The 23444-nt window shown below is 41.3% G+C and overlaps 1 protein-coding gene across 4 annotated transcripts in view; it reads left to right on the top strand.

Moving 5' to 3' along the window:
* TENM2 (teneurin transmembrane protein 2) overlaps positions 1-23444 on the top strand; it is a 737821-nt gene that overhangs the window by 700407 nt on the left and 13970 nt on the right. For all 4 annotated transcript variants that reach the window (XM_036391814.2, XM_036391811.2, XM_036391822.2 and 1 more), the window contains 10 exons: positions 13-274; positions 954-1221; positions 2353-2496; positions 4012-4261; positions 7210-7230; positions 11099-11331; positions 12801-12955; positions 13450-14324; positions 20506-20681; positions 22209-22444. In XM_036391814.2, the coding sequence (XP_036247707.1) occupies positions 13-274; positions 954-1221; positions 2353-2496; positions 4012-4261; positions 7210-7230; positions 11099-11331; positions 12801-12955; positions 13450-14324; positions 20506-20681; positions 22209-22444 (2620 nt within the window). The remainder of the gene's footprint in view (positions 1-12; positions 275-953; positions 1222-2352; positions 2497-4011; positions 4262-7209; positions 7231-11098; positions 11332-12800; positions 12956-13449; positions 14325-20505; positions 20682-22208; positions 22445-23444) is intronic.

Raw genomic sequence — 23444 nt, 5'->3', positions numbered from 1 at the left:
ACACTTTTCTAGGTTTGACTTGGTTGCAAATGGTGGAGCATCCCTGACGCTGCACTTTGAACGGGCCCCGTTCATGAGCCAGGAAAGGACAGTGTGGCTGCCCTGGAACAGCTTCTATGCCATGGACACACTTGTGATGAAGACAGAGGAGAACTCCATTCCCAGCTGTGATCTCAGTGGCTTTGTCCGTCCTGACCCAGTCATCATTTCATCACCACTTTCAACTTTCTTTAGTGACGCTCCCAGCCGCAATCCCATTGTGCCAGAAACCCAGGTAAGAGCAGTGAGCGAACAGGGTGGGGAAATCAGTGGGCAGCTGACAGTTCTGATCCAAGCACAGGGCCACCATGTGTCCCCTGCAATTGCTACAGCAAATGTGTCTGCAGAGCTGCATTTGTTCTGACAGGTACCAGGTTTTCTAATGAGGGCTGCAGGAGATATCCCATGTTTATGGCACCCAGACACATTTGTCTTTGATCACCTTGCAGCCTCCCATTATCATACAACATATCAAGTATATTTGTGTGTGTCAGTTGCCAGCTTAGGTGTTTCAAGAGAATTTTGCAAAGGCTTGGCATGTGGTGCTGACCACAGACTGTTTCATTATTTCTTACTTAGGACAAGGGCAAACTCTACTGGTGCTGTTTTTTCACTGCTGTATTCAGTATACTGGTAGTGGAAGCTGTGGGCTCCTATGATATTTCTTATGTTTCCTTTGCATATAACTTGCAGTAAAAAATATTTGTGCTTATTTGCCCTTTTGCCAGCAGTGGGCTCTTAAAAAGATGTATACACAGACACCAAATAATTATTGTCAGAAATGTCAGCTTAACTGTGTTGGTTTGAGGACATCTGCTCCCAGTAGGATAAAGGCATAAGCTCATAAGAATACACAAGGTGAAACATTTTAAAAAAACCATTAATGTAAAGTGTTTGATGTCTTTCCTTCCCAGGTTCTTCATGAAGAAATTGAGATCCCTGGCTCTAGTATAAAGCTCAGCTACCTGAGTTCCCGCACTGCTGGATACAAATCCTTACTGAAGATCATCATGACTCAGACACTGGTGCCACTCAATCTGATCAAAGTTCATTTGATGGTAGCAGTAGAAGGGCATTTGTTCCAAAAATCATTTCAGGCATCTCCCAACTTGGCATATACATTTATCTGGGACAAAACAGATGCCTATGGTCAGAAGGTTTATGGGTTGTCAGATGCTGTAGGTAAGTCAGCATATAAAAGCTCCAAGACTTTCCAAGCAACATCTATAATTCTAAATAAGAAAACTGCAAACTTCCTTATGGAGGAGCACATGTAGACTGAACAGTTCTTGTCTCCCTGACACAATTTACCTTTGTATTATGGTTATTTTACACATTAAAGATCATGTTCAGAGGGTCTAAAGTCCATCAACGTGCCTGGGTTTCCTGCTCAGTACCTGACTTAGAAGGTTTAGACCAGGCAATAGGAAAAACTGGCCACAGGAACTTAGGGGAAATCTAATCCATCATTATAATTTTGTTTTCTTCAGTTATAAAATGATCCTTGTGCTGGACTGGCTGGCAGTCTACAGTGCATTTGGGTTTTCACACAACCCTTATTGTAGTCTCTTGTGGTATAACACATTTGAAATGAAAATGCTGTTCCTCTAATGCTGTTCAGTCTTGTAGTTCTACAGCTATTTTTAGTTAGCTTGGTTCTAGTGGGTGGGAAGAAGAGCGATCATCATAATATTTTTCAGTTTTCATTGACTGTCTGAATAATTTTAATGCATCAGTGTTAAAAATGAGCATCAGAGCTGTGCCAGTGTGGAAAGAGCAGCTTTTTTTTTTTTTTAATCTAAATTATTTTCTATAATTTCTAAATTCTTCTTTGCTATAGTTTCACTTTCTTATGTTATTGCATGGGATATTGCTTTCCTGTGTAATTGTGCTTAAATGCACACAAAGTTTTTACTGCCCTTTGGTATATAGTATGTAAAATGAATATGCTAAATAAATGCTGTGAACATCTGGCAAATTAAGAATTTATCTTGTCCTGCTATCTGATAGTTTTAATTATTCAATAAAATTTTACTATATTTTAAAAATTTTATTTCTCACTCTCCTCTCAGCAAACCCATCACTTCCCAGTGTGAGCTTTTAAAATAGAAGTGACCAGGTCCCTGCAGAGTACATGTGAATGAAGTTTTAAATTTGTGTCTAGTCAAAGATCTGAATATAATATTGTAGAATAAAAGTGAGGAATATAATCACTCCATCTTCTTGAGGGGGCTGGGGGACTGGAATACTCATGCTCTGGACATTTAATTTAGTGTTTGTTCAGCAAGTATATTAGATTTTATTTCATTTCAGTGTCTGTGGGGTTTGAATATGAGACTTGTCCCAGTCTCATTTTATGGGAGAAGAGGACAGCACTGCTGCAAGGATTTGAACTGGATCCCTCAAACTTAGGAGGATGGTCTCTGGATAAACATCATGTACTTAATGTCAAGAGTGGTGAGTTAGTTCATTCCTTGTGTTTTTCTGTCCTACATGGAGTTTTTATTTGCATAATACTTACACTCCCCAAAATGTGTTTTCTCCACTCTTTTTATTTCATCTTTAGTTCACTAAGCTATGAGGCATATTTCAGTTGTCAGAAAATTTCTGTAGAATTTTAACACATTTTTTTTTTTGTTCTGCACAGGCTGAATTTCTTAAAGTCCTAATCTTTATCCTCTATTCTGTTTTTCATTTATTCCCCTGTAATATCTTTCTGTCTTCCCTGTTTTTCTCATGTTGACCACATCTATTCCTGGTTCCTTTTGCTTGAGCTCCTTTTCCCCCTAACCTGAAATGCAGCTTACAAGGAGTACGAGTCTGTGACAAGATACTGACTCTCCTTTGCCTTTCTCATTAGTCATCTGTTTGGTTTTTCCTCACTTCTTTTTGTCTTCCCATATCCTGAGCTGAATCTTGGTGATCTTTGTATTTTACCAACAACTCTTTGGAGAGTTGAATGCTGAATGCTCAGAGCTGAATGCTCAGAATACATTTTATTTGTTCCCTGCAAAGTGTCGTTTGCAGCCTTCCTGCTGCTCATTACCAAATAAAAAAATGTATTTATGCTTAATAAATCTAAATTATTGTTCAGAATTGGCAAGATCAGGCTATTTGAACTCACTTCCAGTGCTGGGCAGTGGATCCACATTTGGGTAGTACATGCCAACAGAGAGTGTTGCCACCAGTGGGGAGCCAGTTATGTTAGGGTCATACAGCTTCATTCCCACAAGAACACGAGGCTGAAAGTTTCCAGCCAGATTTCCACAGTTTTTGATGACACAGATATGGTCTCACTGTCAGAAAATCCACTCCCTTCTTGGAGCAGGGGTCTGCTCTTTGAACAAATATTTTGAAGATAAATCCTATCTTGAAGGTATTTTCTTGAAGTCTAATAGAGATCTGTACCACCAGCTTCCCTCTTGCCTTTTATCATTGATCCTTAGCAGCCCTTCTGGGAGTTTGATCTTTCTCCTATCTTTTCATTTTCTGAGCTATCATTTTCTCTGGTTCCTCCATTTCTCATTTTTCATTTTCCATTAAAAAAGTGTGAAGGACTGAGAGGTGGAAAGAGAACAGTAAGGTTGGCACAGAATTCCAAACAAAACATGATACAGGAAACTGGAGTGTGACACAAGTAAGGAGCTGCTCTTCTCCACCCACTCAGAAACCTAAACCACAGTCCCAGACCAGAGCTGAGGCAGGGTTTTCTTTCATAATGAATACCAAAGGACTCTGAGTGTAGGTTTGGGTCTGTGGGTGTGTATGTGTGTGGATTTTAACGCTGAATCTTCATTACACCTTTATTTTTACAACTGCAAAAACCTCCTGCTCTTTTTGCACCATTGAAAAACCGAACGCCAGAGTCATTTCAATGTACAGTCCTTAACAGCAGCTGTTGAGAAGAAAACAGCCTCAAGTCCCCTACAATGAACAGTGGTAATAACCACTTCTTCTCCTCTCTGTCCTTAGGTATATTGCACAAAGGCAACGGAGAAAATCAGTTTCTCACTCAGCAGCCAGCTGTGATAACCAGCATTATGGGGAACGGGCGCCGCAGAAGCATTTCCTGTCCCAGCTGCAATGGCCTGGCAGAAGGAAATAAACTCTTGGCCCCTGTGGCACTGGCAGTGGGTATTGATGGAAGTCTCTTTGTTGGGGATTTTAACTATATCCGGCGTATCTTCCCCTCCAGGAATGTCACCAGCATACTGGAGCTGAGGTAAGGCTTCACCTCAGTGCTTCGCTTCTGGAGCCTGTGCTCAAATCAGCCTTTACCATTACTTCTTATAATTTTGAAAAACATTGTCACTTTCAACCTATTTAAATTCCAGTGGAGAAATGGGGCACAGAAATGCACAGTTCAAAGTCTGTAACTTACCCGAGCAGTGACTAAAGCGAAGGACTTAAGAGCAGAAATTAACTTGTGCAGAAAGTACAAAACATCTCTTTGTGTCTCCTTAGTGATCACTGATGCTGCCCTCCCTCCGTGCATCTTTTAGTTTTGTTTGAAAAGTCTAGAATGGACTGCCCTTGGGTACTGAGCCACAGTGACAGGCAGAGGTGTAACAATCTCATGAGGTCAGAGGGAAGCTTCTCCTGCCAGTGGTTTTGAGATCCACTTTCACATTTCTTCTCCATGCTTGTGAGTCTATTTCTGTAGGTTGACAAGTGCAGTTCAGGATAACATACAGATTCATTTTGCATCATCAGAACTCTTTTTAAGATTTTAACTCTTTCCCCCTGTCCTGTGCCCTGCTCCAAGCTTAAGATTTGATCACTTAATAGGGAAGGCATGAGTGTAGAATGTACCACTTCACCCATTTCTGTTCCATCTCCTTTTTTCATTTTTCCAGGAGAGGCAAGAGCTATTGCTTCAAACCCTAACTCATGTAACTGACCTTATACTTACAGCACTACTGAGTATTTGCAGAAAAATGAGGAAAAATAGCATGCCCTGGCTGTCTGCTGCCCCTCCTGGAGCCCACTCAGGCAGCAGCATTGGTGCTGCTGGAAATTGGATAGAACTGCAAAGTACATTGAGTGAATTTAGGTCACAAGTCTTTTTTAGTGATATGACCAATAAGCAATTCCTCTGCTTCCACATTTAGTTTTTAATTAGTGGGAAAAAGTGCAAAATGATTGGACTGTTAAAGAATAGGAGGCCTAGCTCTATTTTGCACCTCTCTTCCATTCATGTCATTCTGTTGATGTCACTATTGTGAATTCTGATTCTATAGAAAAGAAAAGAGATCTGATTCAGGCCAATTCAACTCTGAAATCACTCTCTGACACCTACCTCATACACCATCAGGCTGCCTCATTATTTTTTTTTTTTAAAGTCATGGATCATCCAGTGCTTTCTGCTAGCAGCTCAGTTTAAACCACAGAAGGTAGCTGGCATGGAAGTGTGACCTGCTATAAATATTTATGTCAATATGCACTCTAACTCTGCATTATACAGAATATGCTAATTGTTTTTTTCTAAATTGTTCAGATCTTTTTAGCTTTCTGGTAAATATGACTACAGCTTTATAGGTGAGGAGAAACATTTTCAGATTAGGCTATCTCTCATAATGCATTTTTATGTACCTCACTACCAATATCAGCCAGTGATAGTTTCCTAGCCCACCTTGTGTTTGAAAATGTTGCCTCAAAATTTACAACAGTATTAGTGTGAGTACTTTGCTTCCTCTCTCTGTGAGAGAGATTGAAGGGAACTTGGGTTTTCATCATGTGTGAGGGAAAATTGGGAAGGACATCAGTAAAGAAATAGAAGATGGATTTTTATCTGCTGTTGTCCACTTCCTCCTTTATGAAAGTCTGTTTTCCATAGCATAGTTTCTTTAGCTTCTGTTATAACTAGAAGCAATTAACAATGAAGCTGATGCATTGTCAGTGCTGTTGGACAACTGCAAAGGACTTGACATACAGATTTTTAGGATTTGCAGACTTTAGGATTACATTATGATGTCTTTTACCCCCCGTTCCTCTAAAGGGAATTAAGGTCCATTCCAGCAAACATAATCTCTAGCAGTAATTGTGATTAATTGCTCATCTTGAAATCTGCATGAGTTACATGGGTAAGAGTTTGAAGATTTGAGCCATTTAAGTGTGAATGAGAGCAGAGTCTTCAGCTCATATCAAGTAATTTGGATTATGTTGCAATCAGTACATCCTCAAATATTACAAAGCAAAAACATCGCTTTGTTTAGGTTTCACAGCTGATGTCCTTTTGGTTTCACCTAAGGCCCTATAAATCTTGAGTGCCCTTATATGTCAGAATATCCCAGTGTGCATATTTCCTTCACACTGTGCTCTGGGAAGGTGCCTGCTTGGAATGGCCAGCAGGAATTTGGGCTCCAGCACTGCACGTGGGGCTGCAAGCTGGGGGCTGTGCCTGGAGTGCTGCAGCTCAGGAGTCACAAACCTCCTTGCTCTGTTCAGTGCATATTCCTGAATGGAAATTACATCAACACAGTGAAATGCTGTGTGAGTGCAGAGTGTGTTCATTTTCTTGTGGGAAGTAGAGAGCACTTTTCCTTGGGCTTTGTGTCTGGGCAGTAAGCTGTGGATCAGTTAATGCTGTTTATCTCCCATTGTACTGTAACTTACTGCTCCCTTAGAAGGGACCTTTTTACCCTGACATTGGCTCTGATAGGCTTAAACAGACACCAAGGAGCATCCAAACTTGCTTTAAGCAATTATTTTAGAGACTAGGAGGAGAGAAAAACAAACTGCATAGTAAGAATGTGTCTAGAAATAGCCTGTTGGAAAACTGTTTTGATTAAAGAGGTTGCCTCCAACTGGCAGACAATGTCCAAAACCAGTGCTTCCCCCTGCCCAGTTCTGTATTCAGAGAACTGCCAGTTTCTCTCACTCCTAGCCCCCAAGCTACACATATTTCCATGGGAAAATTCTTTCAGTGGTTCAGAAATTTTCCTAAATATGAGGGGAGGGGGGTGGGGGCAGGGGTGTCATATAGGGAATTAGCTTGCAGCTCTACCCCTCCCAGTCACTCTTCGTCCGGAAACTAAGCTAAGGCTAGTGCTGAAAAGAGATATCTTCTCCTGTGTCCTTTTGTAAAATAAAACAAATACTATGTTTGCTTTACCATCTATTCTTCAGCTAACTGTTTGTTCTTTTTTCTTCTGTTCCCTTTCTATAAAGAAATAAAGAGTTTAAACATAGGTAAGACATGAGCTCTTTCCCATATAATTTGATATGGTTTGTTTGCTTCATTGTGTTTGCTTTTTGTGTTGTGCTTCTTGTGTAATGTTATGTTCTTCATGTACCATATATAGAAACATTTTTGTGTGCTAATTGTGTGTTATGAATATGATAAGCATTAGCAATTACAAAATGCAGTCAAAAAGCAGCCAATAAGTCCTGACAGTAATTAGAAATTTCTAGTAGAATGCAAGTATAATGAACCCCAAGCTAACTTCCAGATAAACACCTCTCCCTGCTGTCTATAATTGGTCTAAATGGTCAAGGTAAACTACAACAGCATTTTCACAAATGCCAGAAAGGTTCGCAAAAGCACTAATGACTGCATATAGGTCAAAAACTCATTTTCTGGTCATTAATGATTTTCTGAACCCGCTTTCTTTTGCCATAATTTAGTTTATATTTCTTTTTTCAAACCCATTTAATAGCCAGCCTGTGGGGCTGGCTGTGTGCAACCACTAGAAGCAGTCACTGTGAGATTCAGGAGGGAGGCCTGACCCTCCTGGATGTCAGGAGGAGAGCACTAGGTCTTCTGGATGGCTGCAGCATAGGAAACACTTGTGCCTCCTGACATGCCACACCTGGGACAGGGAGGATGTTCACCCTGGAGAAAATCAAGGGCAAGAACAAGAAGAGCTCCTGTAAACTGTTTCATAGTGTCCTGTGCATTACCCTTTTTAAACCATACTTTCCATTTCTGTGATACAAGTTGATGGAATAGATGGTCTGGACTAAACAGGATCATTTCCCCTTAACAATATATTTTGGCATAGTTAAACCCCTAACTGTTCTTATCTGGGTGAATTCATTCACAATTTGCTGATGATTATTGGTGATGCTGGAGGCTCCTCATTTGCTTAAACTAAGCCTAGTTAATTTTCCATCTGCTTAGAGATTTGCTCTGGACAGCTTCTCTTTAGGGTAAGCTTAAAGAAAAGCTGCTGTTGAAACAGAATTTGATGCACCTGTGAGAAGAACAGGGAGAATGAGCTGCACTTGCTGCTGGGTCCCAGGCTCCCTCAGAGAGCAAAGTGAGGCTGCAGGTGGTGGTGACCACACATTCACTCAGGGCTGGAGGCACAGATGTTATTGGCAGGGGCCTCTGAGCAGCACTGAATGCCATGGAAAATCTTTTAAAGCAAGTTACAATCCTTGGCCTCCTATAATTCAAGTGAAAGATTGCAAGGGTGCAGAGAAAAGAGAGGCAGAGGTCTTTAATTGCTTGGATGCCAGTTTGAGAAATATTGAGTACTCATTTATAAAACAAATCCCTGTTTGAGGTACTAGTCTCATTGATTCTTTGGGAGCACAGCGAGTGCATGTTACCTTCCAGCAGTCATTTTCTGTCAAATTCCCTCAAAAATTTGCTTTGAGTTTTCCACTATCTGTTCCCTGACCTAGTTCAGGAAAGAGGGGAGGAGTATGGAACAGGTCTGCAGCTCCAGTGAGCTGCTCTCTGATCTGGAACCAAAGCTTGTGACTGACCCCTGGCACAGCTGCCCTGGGGGAGATTCCAGAGGAGAAAGGCAGGGTGAGCTCCAGGGATGCACCATGACTGCAGGAGAGGAGAGGAGAGGGAATATTCCCATATCCCATGTTCCGCCATTGCTCTTTACCCTGACTCATGTCTTATCCCATCCTGGGCACACCTCGGTCTGGCTAAGGGCAGAGGGGAGACAGGGGTGGGCACATCCTGGCAAAGTCATGTGTAAAACAAAACAGACCCTTCCATTCCTGCAGGGTAGCAGCTGCTCGCCTGGGCACCCTGTGAGCAGCTCTGTCTCACCACTGAGCCCAGCAGGACCCTCCCTTCCAGGTGCAAGCAGCAGTGTCTGTGCCCAGCTCCAGCCTGTGCCCAGCTCCTGGAGGTGCCCATTTGGCCAGGGTGGGGGATGTGCCTTGTTTCACAAGGGCCATGCAAAAGGCACCAGCTGCAGGGCAGCCTTGAGCTAAGTCTGAGTGTGTTTGTGAGGAGCAGCACAACACCAGTGACACAGCAGAGTGTTCTTCAGTGTGAGGGGAAAGCATGGTGGGAGAACAGAGCAGAGTTTGGAAAGAGTTTGGAAGCAGTGATAAACATGCAGGTGTTTGTATGGCTCAGGTACCTGGGAGACTGCAGGAATCTCTAAAGTGGAAAGAACTATTTTTCTATGTTGCAAAGAAGATTGAGCATTTTTTTGGAGGGATGAGAAGGAATGTGGTAAGGGTGTAGTGAAGAGGTGCAGTCTGCTGCTGAAGATAAGGAGATGAACCTGGGGAATAATGAGATTGTCCTCTAATCTCAAGCATGTCACTAGTTTCCCTGCATAACTTTGTCTACACCACTTAACCTCTCTGTGCCTCAGTTTCCTCCTCTGTAAAATGGGTGCTACACCCATCTTTTTAAAGTACTCTGAGATCCATGCATGAAATAAACCTGCCAAGTATTTTTTTTTTGTTTATTGTATTTCTTCATCTCTAATTTCTACACTCCTAGACTTCAGCAGATGGTATTGCCTCTGCCTACTGAATTGAGATCCAACCAATCTCCTTCCTGCTTTCTACAGTCTTAGAACAAACCATTATTGACCTAAACCCATGGCATGTCAAAGACTGGCATAAAGGAAAATAACTGTAGAAAGTGATATTTTGGGGCCTCCTCATTCCTCCAAATCTGGTCATGACCACATGGCCACAGTTATCTTGGTGTGCCGATGGATCCATCTGCCGAAAGTGGCTTTATGATAGTTTCAGCGATTCTGCTCAAGGAATGGCTTATGTCCATCATAGCTTACCTCTGTGTATCCTCACTCTTGGAGATGGGCACTTTTGCCACATGAAACTAGGAGTGTGGATATTTGGAGGCAAATATCTCTGGTTACTGGTAAGTAACCTTCATTTTTTTTCTTCCCGTCTTCATTTGTCTTCTATGCTTTGAAACCACCATTGACCTTATTTACGCTCACCCATAGGCTCCAAAGGCTGGAAAATTCACATCATGCTTAAAAGCCAAATAAACTGAGTAAAACTAGCCAGGCAAGATTTTGAAAATATTTCTGCACTGCAGTTCTGTGTGTGTGAATGTATATATATTGTGAAGATTGACATTTCTCAATTTGCAGATGATTTGCTAAAGTAGTTCCAAAATGTGACAAGCTGTCAAAAAACATATATTTCAGAAGAGAAGTAGCTTTCCATATGAGCGCCCATTCCAATCACAAACTGAGGACCAGTTTTTCAATAACAGAAGGTTTGGAGTTAAAGTCAGACACTTGGGGATCTCTGGTTTTAGTTATATAACCAACTTCATCTGCTGTAAATGAGATTCTTGATAAGAATGAATGAGAACAAATTTGCTTTAGAAATAAATTTGTTATGCCTCTGCCTCCTATTTATACAAGACCTCACAAATCTTGTGGCGTAATCTAAGTAACTCAGAAGCTGATTCTTTGATCCTACTCCTATGACTTCTGCTTCCAAAGGAAGTTAAACAAGGTAGCGGGAGGAGGGAAACAGATAAGCCAAAGAGAATTGACCTGGAGCAGATCTAAAGGGCTAAAGAGATCAAGAGGAAAAGACTGCTGTGCAGCTCTGGCTTATTGGGCTCTGCCGTGCAAGGTTCAGTGTAGAAGGATGAGTGAGGTTTAAAATTACAATCCCTCTGAACACTGACCAGGCCCTAATCAAGTCAGGTCCTCAGGTGATGGTCCTTTAGACCTCACCTCCGTACAAAGGTGTCAGACTTTCTTTCCAGATCTTTCTGTGCCTGATGAGTATCCAAGCTCTGAAAGCCTGTGAAGTTTCTAGACTGCTCAGCTGTTTCTGTTTTATGCTTTCTTTTTCTCTAAAGCAACAATCCTGCTCATAAATACTATCTGGCCGTGGACCCTGTTTCAGGCTCCCTCTACGTGTCGGACACCAATAGCCGACGGATTTACAGAGTCAAGTCCCTCACGGGCACGAAGGACCTTGCTGGTAACTCTGAAGTGGTGGCAGGGACAGGAGAGCAGTGCCTGCCCTTCGATGAAGCCAGATGTGGGGATGGAGGAAAGGCAGTGGATGCAACCCTAATGAGCCCTCGAGGTAAAGGAGGAAAAGAAGCCGGGAGAATGGCTGCGTGCAGCTAGGCTGGATGTGGAAATAATTATCTGGCAATTAAATCACTCCTTGCTCGGTGATTTTTATTCTAGGCTTTAATTACAGTGGATTGGCAAGTGTTCGTGCTTTGTTTAGTTAAAGCAAACTTTATTACCCCGGCACTGAGTGCTGCAAAAGGAGAACAGAACACAAATTAGCAGGGTACCGCTCACTCCAAGAAGCCAGCGTGTGAACTGGGAAACTGATTACTGCTTGAGATGCAGTCTTTGGGGAGAGAAATTGCTTGCTGTGGCTTTTCTCTGAGTTTTTCCTCCATGTATCTCCTTTTTCTTCAGAGTCAGAGAAAAAAATAAAAGGATTTTTGCCCTTTCCAGTTTCTAATTTTTGACAAAAGGTTTTCAAGATGATATACAGATTTAGGGATGTGTTTCTTTTTAAGGTTTTTTTTTTTCTCTGTTGTTTCATCTTAATTGTAAGGATGAATTAATCAGGTGTATTGCCATGTGTTTCAAACATCTTTGGGTTTTTTTCAGTGGCTGAAAATAACTAGATGATCATAAAGGTACACAGAAATGGAAATTCCAGTTTCTTTATATAGGAAGTAGTTTCAGTTAAAACGTAGAAATTAAAAAGATGATGCTGTATCTTCTCTCACTGCCCATTGGGATGAGCACTGCAACCACTTGAGGACAGAATTTTTTTAGATCAATATTTTATTTTCAGCCTGAGAAATGGACAAGGCAGTGCACCAAATCAAAGCAGGAAAGAAAGGCAAGTGAGAAAAAGGCTGCCCTTCTGCCCAACAGGCAGCAGCAGCATCTGTCTGTTCTTCCAAGGGAGCACCCTTCCATTCTGTGCCTTTCCTCTCTAAGGACTCAAAGTGTGACAGGCATTGAACCTTCCCTTTTTTTATAGGCTGGCAACCCCTGTGTCTTCATCTGGAAACACCAGAGGTTCTTTCTGTATTTCCACTGCAACAGGTCAAAGAATTAAAAAAAACATCCAGAAATAATACAATGTCCTCTTAGTTGTCAAAGAAAAATTGGAGGTGTTTTAAAAGATTTCTAAAAAATTCTTCATCCTCATTAGATTCTTCAGATTAAGAAACGAATGCCTCAAATTTCTGAGTAAAATTAGGAGATAAATTTTTAATTGGGTTTATGTAATATATCAGAGAGTTTGAATCTAGAAATAAGCCGATGCATTCTGCTGGGTCTTTGGCATATTTGGGGATTTCTGTGGTTTTCTTTAAAGCCTTGAGGGATAAACCTGCTTGATGCCATTTCTGTGGCAGAACTATGGGTTGTTGGAGGGTTCCAGGACCTGTACTTAGGTTGGGAGGGAGGAAGGAAAAGGAGAAGTGAACGAAATTCACCATCTTGTAAACAAGACAAAGCCCGCCTTGAAGCCAGGAGCCTCACTGCTGCCCTGATGCCTGGGTTTTATATTTGCAGGAATTGCAGTGGATAAGTATGGACTCATGTATTTTGTTGATGCCACTATGATTAGAAAAGTGGATCAGAATGGAATTATATCGACCCTGCTGGGCTCCAATGACCTAACTGCTGTTCGACCTCTCAGCTGTGATTCCAGCATGGATGTCACCCAGGTAGATTCTTACTGCATTTATTTTCCTCTCTGCCTTAGAAGAGATGGGCATCTATTTTGGATGACTGCCTGGCCACTTAAGAAATACATTATGCAGCACAAGATGATAACGTAGTTGATTTGTTACTGAAATGAGTGAACCATGTTTTTTACTGTGGCTAACACAGTTTATTTATGCAACTATAGAGAAATAAGGTTGAGATAATGGGAGTTATTGTCTTAATTGCCTGTTTTTCTGTAATTATTGTAGAGCTTCCACAATGTAGCGTTCATTCTTGCACAGAAACACAATTAGCCAAAGTTACAACTGCACGTAGCTTTAATATTTCCGAAAAACAAAATCATTGTTTGAAATAGTTGCCGTTCATGACTTGGTTTCATGATTTACACTGATAAACCCCTCACTAATTTGCTGTTGTTACACGTGGAATTTTAAACACTAGGAGTGTACTTTTCAGTTTCGAGTTTTACAGTAATAATTTGTGCAACTCATAGGTACGGCTGGAGTGGCCTACTGATCTCGCTGTCAATCCCATGGACAACTCCCTTTATGTCCTAGAGAACAATGTTATTTTACGGATCACAGAAAACCATCAAGTTAGCATTATTGCTGGACGCCCCATGCACTGCCAGGTTCCTGGTATAGACTACTCTCTTAGCAAACTGGCTATTCATTCTGCACTTGAATCAGCCAGTGCCATTGCCATCTCACACACAGGAGTTCTTTACATCAGTGAGACAGATGAAAAAAAAATTAATCGGCTACGCCAGGTAACTACCAATGGAGAAATATGCCTTCTTGCAGGGGCAGCTTCAGACTGTGATTGCAAAAATGATGTCAACTGTAATTGCTATGCTGGGGATGATGGGTATGCCACTGATGCCATCTTAAATTCACCATCTTCCTTAGCTGTGGCCCCAGATGGTACCATCTACATAGCTGATCTCGGCAATATCCGCATTAGGGCTGTCAGTAAAAACAGGCCCGTTCTTAATTCCTTTAACCAATATGAAGCTGCATCTCCAGGAGAACAGGAGCTGTATGTCTTCAATGCTGATGGGATTCACCAGTACACTCTGAGCCTCGTTACTGGGGAGTACTTGTACAATTTCACCTATAGCAGCGATAACGATGTCACGGAGGTGATGGACAACAACGGCAACTCGCTGAAGGTGCGCCGGGACGCCAGCGGGATGCCCCGCCACCTGCTGATGCCGGACAATCAGATTGTCACCCTGGCTGTTGGCACCAATGGGGGACTCAAGCTGGTCTCAACACAGACCCTGGAGCTCGGATTAATGACATATAATGGAAACAGTGGTCTCTTAGCAACGAAGAGTGATGAAACAGGATGGACAACGTTTTATGAGTAAGAATGTTTTTGGATATATTAAGTGTACGTTTATTTTTTCAATGGTAGTGAGTAGGCCCTAGGCTGACCCTGCTGCAATTTGTTGTAGGTTTTTCAATGATGCTGAGTAAGGCCGTTGCAGCTCAGTCCAGAGTGATGCTGGAAATGGTTAAGTGGCTTTGTGATGGCGTCCTTTGGGTGGGTGCTGATCCCCCTAAATCCCTGCCTGGGGTTTGAGTTTGGGGCAGCTCGTCCCTGCCCAGCACAGAGGACCCTGTGGCATGGCCAGAACCCTGGCTTAGTTAAGCTGCTGCTCATGTTCAGCACAGCTGCCCACAGCCAGAGCAGCCCAGCACTCCCCCTGCAGCTCCCACAGAGCTGCTCTCTCTAGGAGCCCTCATGCTGCAGCTTCTTCTGGAACTCAAATTATCTCTCTTTCTGTTCAGCCTCATATATTACTCATGGTTGTTAAAATGTTGATTAACTTCAATGATTGTTCATTCCTGAGACAAGTGAGGAAATTAGATCCCCAGCTATCTGTCAGACCCCTGGTGTAACTTCCATAATTTGTAGATAACCCAAAAGCACACTGGTGTTCATGAGCCTATAGATTAAATAGACAGAACTTCCTCTTTAAATGAAATTCATCAGAAGAGATGAGGTTCAGAAGTATATTAAAAATCTAGAAAAACTAGTCCAATTTTATTAATATTTATCCTGTTCTTAGTAGTCTCATTGCCATTTTTTGATGAAAAAAATATTAAAAAGAGAAGCTAAATGACATATTGAAAAATATATTTAAGTATGGCAAATATGATGCCATATATTTTGTCTGAATTAGTTAATGATTAAAAAATATCATTTCCCAAATGAGTGAGTAGAAAATAGGAATAAGCTTTATATATAATTTTAAATGGCAGGCTTATTTTCAAGTCACAGCCTAGCAATGGCACACACCTCTTAGTTTATTGATGCATTCAGCTTGGCCACCTGTTTCCTCTGTTCAGAGAAAATGTAAGAAATGCAGGAATGGAGGGAGCTGTGCTCAGTGTGCTGGGAATGCCTGCCCTGCACAGCAGGGATGCTGCACAGTTCCCTTTGGAAGGAAAGCAGTGCCCTCTCGTGGGGCCCTGCGTGCCCAGCTGCTCACTGTTCTCCTCCAGCCCGGGCCTTCACCTGGGCAGGGGCTTCTTTGTCCTTCATATTTGGCAAAAATTATTTCTTCACCACAAATAGTTCAGTTACATGACCACATGAAGGTATTACCTGCTGATTATAAGCTCAGTTAAAAGCTCACTTGACTAGACAGCATAAATTTCATATTATTGCTGATGAGATGTGGATGCCCTTCTAAGACGGTTTTTTTGGTTTTTTTCCTGAATAGGTAGCTCAAGATGCAGTCATATAAATTAGGTTTTTCTCAAAACACCAAAACCTAAATAGTGAATTAATTTAAAACTCTGTGTGAAAATCCATGAAACATTAAAAAATGTCATCAGAGAGTTACTGGTTACAAAACTGGCATAACTGATGTCTGAGAGTCACACCAAGTGCTAAGTTAAAATGGTTTATTAGAAAAATTCTATTATGATTCCTAAGGAAATACAGAAGGTAAGGGCTTTGATGTCTTACTGAGATCAGCTGAAAATATCATTTAATGTGTACATAGTGCTGCAGATTTTTTTCCAAGATCAAAGAAGAAAAGATGCACAACCTTTGCCTCAGGTCAGTGGAAGTTAAATACCATCTTTAGATCTAAATATTACAGCGTGAGGTACTGTCTTAGATAATTAGTAACTTTGATGAGGCAGCAGAAATAACTCATTTCTCCCAGATTTGTACATACATTCTCATAGCATAGAGCCCATAGATGTGAGAACCATAAAGACATTATTTAAATTGAATATATTATTTAAATTGAATATACGAACCTAAACAATCACAGTCCACAGTCCCTCAGCACTGGTTTCTGGTTTTTGTTTTTTCTTTGAAACAGCTCCTAAGAGAAAATTCTTTATTCATCATTCTGAAATTTTTTTGGTAGCTATAACTTAATACCAATTGAAGATGAAAGAAGTATTCAGCCAATGAGAGTTTATAAGGACAATAAAATAGTTTTCTGTGCAGTTACATTCATGGGTTCATACAGACATAATCAGCAGTCAAAATTGTTAATATGGCAGCAGAACTGGAAAAGAACAGAGGTCTTTTAGTGGTAAAGTACTACATGAGCTAAAGTTCTTATGAAAAATTAATGTCAGTGCCTTTATATCAACCAGGCGCTGAAGTGCTGTGTTATCTTATTGGGTATATTCCTCTCAATTTTAAATTTTAAAATTTCAACTTTACCCTGAAAATGCTCTCAGAATTAAATTTGTACAGTTAATCTAGGTGTGCATCTGCATCAGCAGAGAGTTGCAGACACAGGCTGGTTTGTGTGTGTGCACACTCCATATGTGAATTCTATAGATAGCATCTGTGCACGTGCATGCAACTCATTTGCAGCAGGAACAGCCAAGGCTCTTCAATAATAGAACAGCTACCAGCAGGCTCACATGGGGTAATTTAGGCTTGGCTTGGGCTTGAAGCACAGATCTTTGAAGCAGCTCCCAGTGGTATTCCTCTCAGTCTAGGGAGCATCCTGAGACAGTGCTGCAGTTTTTTTCTGGAATGAGTTTTAAAAGGGAGAGAAAACAGGGGTGTGTGTAAATGTATGTGGGTCTGTGCCTTGCCCAGCTCTGTGTTAAGTCAGAAGCTGCTGTTCCTCCTCTCTGCAGTGCTGGATATGGCCCTGCCCTTCCTGTTCCACCCACGAGCTGTCAGGAGCACGACTCAAACCTGAGGCTGAGATGCTGCTCATAAAAATTGCCTGAGAAATAGAAGTGCCACAGCGGTGGCCAGGGGACAGCAGCCCTCAGGGCACTGTCACAAGCCCACTGAAGAGATGCACAGATGTTTGTAGCTACCTGAGAAGGTGCCAGGTGCTCAGCCATGGTCAAGGCTGAGCTATGGGTGTGGCCATGGGCAGCTCAGAGCCATCAGGCTGCAGAGACAGCCACCAGCTCTGTGCCTCTGTCACCCAGAGCTGTCCTGGGAAAGCTTTGCCTGCTGGCAGGGGGGTCTTGGCCACAGTTAGCAAAGAGTTGGTGAGGTAGCAGTGGGAAGATGCTGTTTGTTGTGTTTTAAGACACTGGGATAAAGAAAGGTTGTTTGCCCTTGTGATGTTATTTGTAGAAAAACTTGGGATGAAGCCTTACTGTAAGTGAAGTCAGTAAGAAAAGCCAGGAATTTCAGAGTACCCAGAGGCCACCTCAGTTGAAAATGTAAAGGTTGCCTTCTCAGACCTGATTCATCCAGGCTGATGCTGTGTCACACACTGCAATAGGTAGAGACTGCTTCTGCAGAAGACACCAGGTCAATTAATATATTTTTCATTGTAAATTTTGGGTTTTTTACTTCATTAGACCCAGGTTCATGACATGAAGAAGAGAAGTACATAATAATTTAATTAATATATAGTTTATTCTTATTATTCAGATAAATGTCTGAGTGTTGTATTCCACTGAGCATTTGCTCTCATATAATACATAAATTCTAAAAAACCTCAGGAATATGTCACTTAAATTTTGTGGTAGATAAAAGGTTTCTGTTATATTCATTTTATTTTTTTACCCTTAAATTATTTTTAAATAAGATTTTATTTTGATACAATGGACAGAGTAGAAATGCCTTCTTTATATATTGGTATCAGAGTGTGTGTATATATCATTTAAGTAGTGAATTTTTTCTATATCTCACTCTTAATCTAAATGGTCTGCATATGTTCAATGAGAGTCTTTTGTATGTATTTTTTTAAGTGTATTCATCACTTGCTTATAAACCCTTTTAATCTGTACTGTTGCTGCTTTCAAAGCTGTGACCAGCACTGGGGAACACACCCCATGGCAGGGGTAAAACAATCATTTCTTGAAATAGCACTGGAATATTTTCATTTTTCTGCTTCAATCTCTGTACATCCACATCCATATTTACTTTTTAGACTGCCCTTACACTTTGAATAGAGATTTCCAGTGAGTAGCCCACAGCAATCCCCAGGAATTTTTCCTAGGTTAATTAAAAACCCAGCAATGTGAATGAAAACTTTAAATTAATGTCTCATTTGCATTGCCTAAAATATATTTGCTGATGGGGAATTTAACCATCCGTTTTTCTGGAAGTTCACCGAGTACTGCAGAGTCACACTGGAGACACTCATAGTTTTTTCTAGTTTGTCCTAAATAACACTGTCTGTACTGTAAGATTTGACATCCAAGTGCTCTATTCCTCACTCTGCTCGTCATGAAACACCCCACATACAGACTCTTAAGGGGCCTTATTAACCTTTAAAATTTTTGAAATTGTCCGTTTTTTGTACTTTTTATTTTCCCCTGCAAGACAGATGCTTGGCTGCATCAAGTTCTTCCTTTAGCTATTCTTTTGGAGTGCTTTTCAATACTATTTGTGAAGACCTCAATAAAGACTTAACCCACTTTCATAGATTATCTCAACATATTATCTTTTTTTTCAGTATCTTGCTGATATGATAATATATCTATATATAAATATATATATATCTGTGGTGAGAAACTTGTGACTATATTGAGGAAAATCATGCTGCTTAATCTTTCTTTGATCCTGAAGCACTTAAACGAACACAATGTATTATTGGTCCCTTTTAGGTCCCACGATGCTTTGTTTTATTGATTTCCTTCTTTGCCTAATACTTCCATTGGTTCTGGTAAGGTTTGTTGCTCCACAGGTGATTTTTCCTTCCTCCTCAATATTCAGTGAATGGGTGCAACCATTTGCAATGGATTTGAAAGTCATATATTTTGTTCATTTTAACTGAGGAGCCAATCTGTGTCTTAATTTTTTCGATATGCTGTACAGTTCAGGTGGCCTAGTCTGAGGTTTCTGAGTGTTTTAATTGTAAAGCCATGTTGAAAGCTCTGATTTTGTTTTCATCTTTACAGCTAACCACAGCCTGCAATGAACTGAGCTAGCTCCATGGTACTAAACGTGCTCGTCTTCTCTTCTGTTACTCTCAGGCAGTGCAATGGATTTACCAGTTCTCTTCCAGGCTTCCTGCTCCCTGCATCTCTACCTCCCAAGGACAACCAGTTGGTTTCAATCTCTGCCTAAACTTTTCCCTTTATCTACACAGGACATTTTTTCTTGCCTTTCTGCTCTCTAGAAGCACCTGTGCTTTGGTAGCGGCTGGGTGAGAGACTTGTACCAGTAGAGAATTGCAGCAAGCAGAGTGTCAGACTGGAATGCTGATTTTGTTTCAGGTCCCCATTTCTTGCCCCTAAGATCCAAGGGATTGCTTCTTTAGCAAATGTATGCACACAGTTAGAGCATACTGCAGGAAAGGGGGAAAGGGTATGATTTGACTTCCAGCAGCTTTCCTTCTTTCCCCCCTCCTCAGGCTTTATACCTCTAAAGAAATTTAACTCTGTAAAATCATGGAAAGCTTTTTCTTTTTTTTCTTTTTTTTTTCTTTTTTTTTTCTATATCTTTATGCCTCTGGAGCATTTAAATAATTTCCTAAGGTCTATTCTGAGTGCTGACTGCTGCCCTTTATGCTTTTCATCTTTCATCTTTATGATCCAAAATACTGACCCTAAAATGCAGTTCAATACCACGGATAAGATCTAAATGAAATTATAATGTTGTCAAGCTGATGTATATTTTAATACTTTATGGCAAGTTTATTCCTTGATATGTCACTCAAGACTATACTTGGTTTCCACTAGGTATTCAAAAGCAAATATGCAGTTTATGCAATTGTTTATTGCAGTGTCTATCAGAAGTCCACTTCCTTAGAGTGAAATGCAACTATTAAAATGCAGACTAATTTACTAGTTATAATTGTTTGAGCCAAATATCACTCCGTATATTCATAATAATTTAACTAATTAAATAAGTCAAAATATGCTAGCCTGGATTTGCACCCATGTAGTTGAGATCAGTATCTAAAAAATATTATTTCATCATTAGAGACTCTTTCAAGAACAGAGAAATAGATATGGCCAGGATGTTCTTGAAAATCTGTTTCAGTCTGGGTTTTTTGCACAAATGTGCTGCATTATTAATACATTGGGTATTGAAATGAACATATATCCTCATGCTTTTTTGCTCTCACTAACTTTTCTATTAGCTATGATCATGAAGGGCGTCTGACCAATGTAACACGTCCCACTGGAGTGGTAACTAGCCTTCATCGGGAAATGGAAAAGTCCATTACCATCGACATTGAGAATTCTAATCGGGATGACGATGTCACGGTCATCACAAATCTCTCCTCTGTGGAGGCTTCCTATACAGTTGTTCAAGGTACCAAAGCACACTTCTCAGCACACTCCTAACCACACACACAGCCTGAGAAAGCAATTCACTCATGATTTGTGTCATTAGTACACTCATGAGCAGGGGGAAACCGTGTAAGGTTTGCAAGAAAAACTCCCATAAAGCTCATTCCTAAAATGACAGGTCTTCAGGACAGGTAAGAGCCATTTTGCAGTCCTGCTTTGTGTCAAGTACATATGGTCACTGTCTGCTGGGGAAAGTTAGTCCTGCCGCTGCCTCCTGGGTCAGGGTCACTTCACCCACTTGCATATTTCTCTGTACTTCCCTGCAAAATTGGTTCTGACTTCTGTGCCACAGACATGCAACCTGACTGCTGGGGGAAATTCTTCTGGAGAGGCTCAGGAAGCCTTCTAGTAGAAGAAATCTTCTAAATTTATACACTGCCATTAATTAGAGTGTAGAACAGTCAGGGCAGTGGATGGCGTGGTGGCAGAGATGGCCCTCCCAAGAGCAGGGTTACAGCCCGAGGGTGGCAGGAGGCAGCAGCGGCACAGGCTCAGAGTTTGCGTAGAGCATTCCAGCACCGCCCAGGCATTGGATCTGATGGAGAGGGGTCAGTTATCAAATATAGACTGAAAGGGATTTGGTGAGTGATGGGGCTTTTTAATTAAGATATAATGTCACTGGAATGAGAATATCACCATCAAACAATAGTCTACTCCTGACATAAATGTCAACATTTGTAGACTATTATACCGTGACAGGTCTGGTTACAAAGACTTAATTTCTCTTATAGCAGATGATTAATTACGTAGATGCTGTCCCTCTGTCAGGCAAATATTGATGTGTTGCTGACAGCTGCACACTCTGGCTGAGAGGGGACTTGGCAGTGTCAAACAGCTGGAGAACAGCATGGCCAGAGAAGCACGGGCTTGTTTCTGTAACTCCGCTCCAACAGGGGCCAGATGTGCACATCAGGCCAGTGTGGGGAGGCAGGGAGGCAGGAGAGGGAGCCACTGTGGCTGCCAGCTTGCACTGCTGGAGCCTCACACCTTGAGGATTTAAAGCCACACTGTAATTCTGTACAAGGCCTCTGCTTGGAGACAGTTTTTAAACAGAGGGAAACAAAAAAGAAGAGGCACTTACTTCTTCCTACTTGTAAAGAGTCCAGCAATCATCATCTTTTTCTTTTTGTCCTGGAGTTTAATGCTTTGTTGTTTATCCAGCAGTTCAGTTTTCAGGAGTTTTTGTTCATATCAGAAATAAATTACGTGGTTCAACACATATCACTGTGCATTTTGATTCACAATTAAGACTGAAGGGAAAAGATAATGAAATAAACACAGTATCTCTCTGCAGGCTCACTGTTACACTACTGTTCTTCACATGAATCAGTAACATCTGTAATTTCCACCATAGTACCATGTAAATGGTAATTGCAGGCTGACTTCATTTAACATCAACAGGAGTGCAATAAAATACCAATCAAATTAAGCTATATGTTTTCTTTATGACTGGAGTAGCTAAATTATTTTCTTTTCATTATTGCTGTAGATCAAGTGAGGAACAGCTACCAGCTCTGTAATAATGGTACTTTGAGAGTGATGTATGCCAATGGCATGAGCATTAGCTTTCACAGCGAGCCTCATGTCCTGGCTGGGACTGTGACTCCCACCATAGGACGCTGTAATATTTCTCTGCCCATGGAAAATGGTTTAAACTCAATTGAATGGCGCCTGAGGAAGGAGCAGATTAAAGGCAAAGTGACGGTGTTTGGAAGAAAACTCAGGGTAAGTAGAACCTGTTGTTACAGTAATCACCTTTTCCTCTTTGGGCAGAAAATGATTTTGTTTTTACTTTGAAGGATGTTACTTTTACTTGTTAAAAATGTACAGCTCTGGGATTGTCTTTGGTGTGACACTGTTGGAGAGCTCAGTTGGCTGCATGGGATCATCTGCTGCAATCGGCTATAGAGCTTTGTTACTAAAAGTATTCCAAAAGAGATTGGTAAAAATACCTAAAATATTACAGAATCACAGAATCATCAATGTTAGAAAAGACCTTTCAGATCATGCAGTCCAATCATTGCCCCAGCCCCACTGTAATTGCCTCAAACCATATTCCCAAATGCCATATCCCAGTGCCTCTGGAACACATCCAGAGATGGTGACCCCACCGCCTTCCTGGGCAACATACTCCAATGCATGAGCACTCTTTCCGTGAGAAAAGTTTTTCAAATATCTAATCTGAACCTCCCCTGGTGCAACTTCAGGCCATTTCCTCTTGTCCTTTCATTAGAGATATGGTAGAAGAGACTGAGCCCCATCTTGCTAACTCCTTTCAGGGATTTGTAGAGAGCAATTAGGTACCCCCAAATCAACTTTTCTGCAGATTAAACACCCCCAGCTCCCTCAGCCATTCCTCTAAAGGTGTTTTCTAGAGCCTCCCCCAGCTTCATTGCCCAGTTGCTGCAAAACTCTCTGCCTCTCAAGGGGGTGGGAATCTGAGCACTCACCACTTGTAAAACTGCCAGGGCAGACTTACCCCAGCTCGTGCTGGGGAGCCAACACAACTACAGCATTCTGCTGCTGTAAAATCCCCCTACAGACTCACTGAGACAGGCATGTTGTGTTTGTTCCCTTTCCCAAATGGCAGATTGGAAAATAATTGCCATAATTACAAAATCGTGAGCACAGGATAAGGAAGACAGTCAGGTCATGTAATCCGTCCCCTGCCAAATTAAAGATCTGCTGCAGCTGGATTAATCCCATTCTATGCTTTGCTGGCCTG

This window comes from Molothrus ater, chromosome 15, assembly GCF_012460135.2.
Source record: "Molothrus ater isolate BHLD 08-10-18 breed brown headed cowbird chromosome 15, BPBGC_Mater_1.1, whole genome shotgun sequence".
NCBI lineage: Eukaryota > Metazoa > Chordata > Aves > Passeriformes > Icteridae > Molothrus > Molothrus ater.
This window is presented reverse-complemented; position numbering and strand designations above follow the sequence as displayed.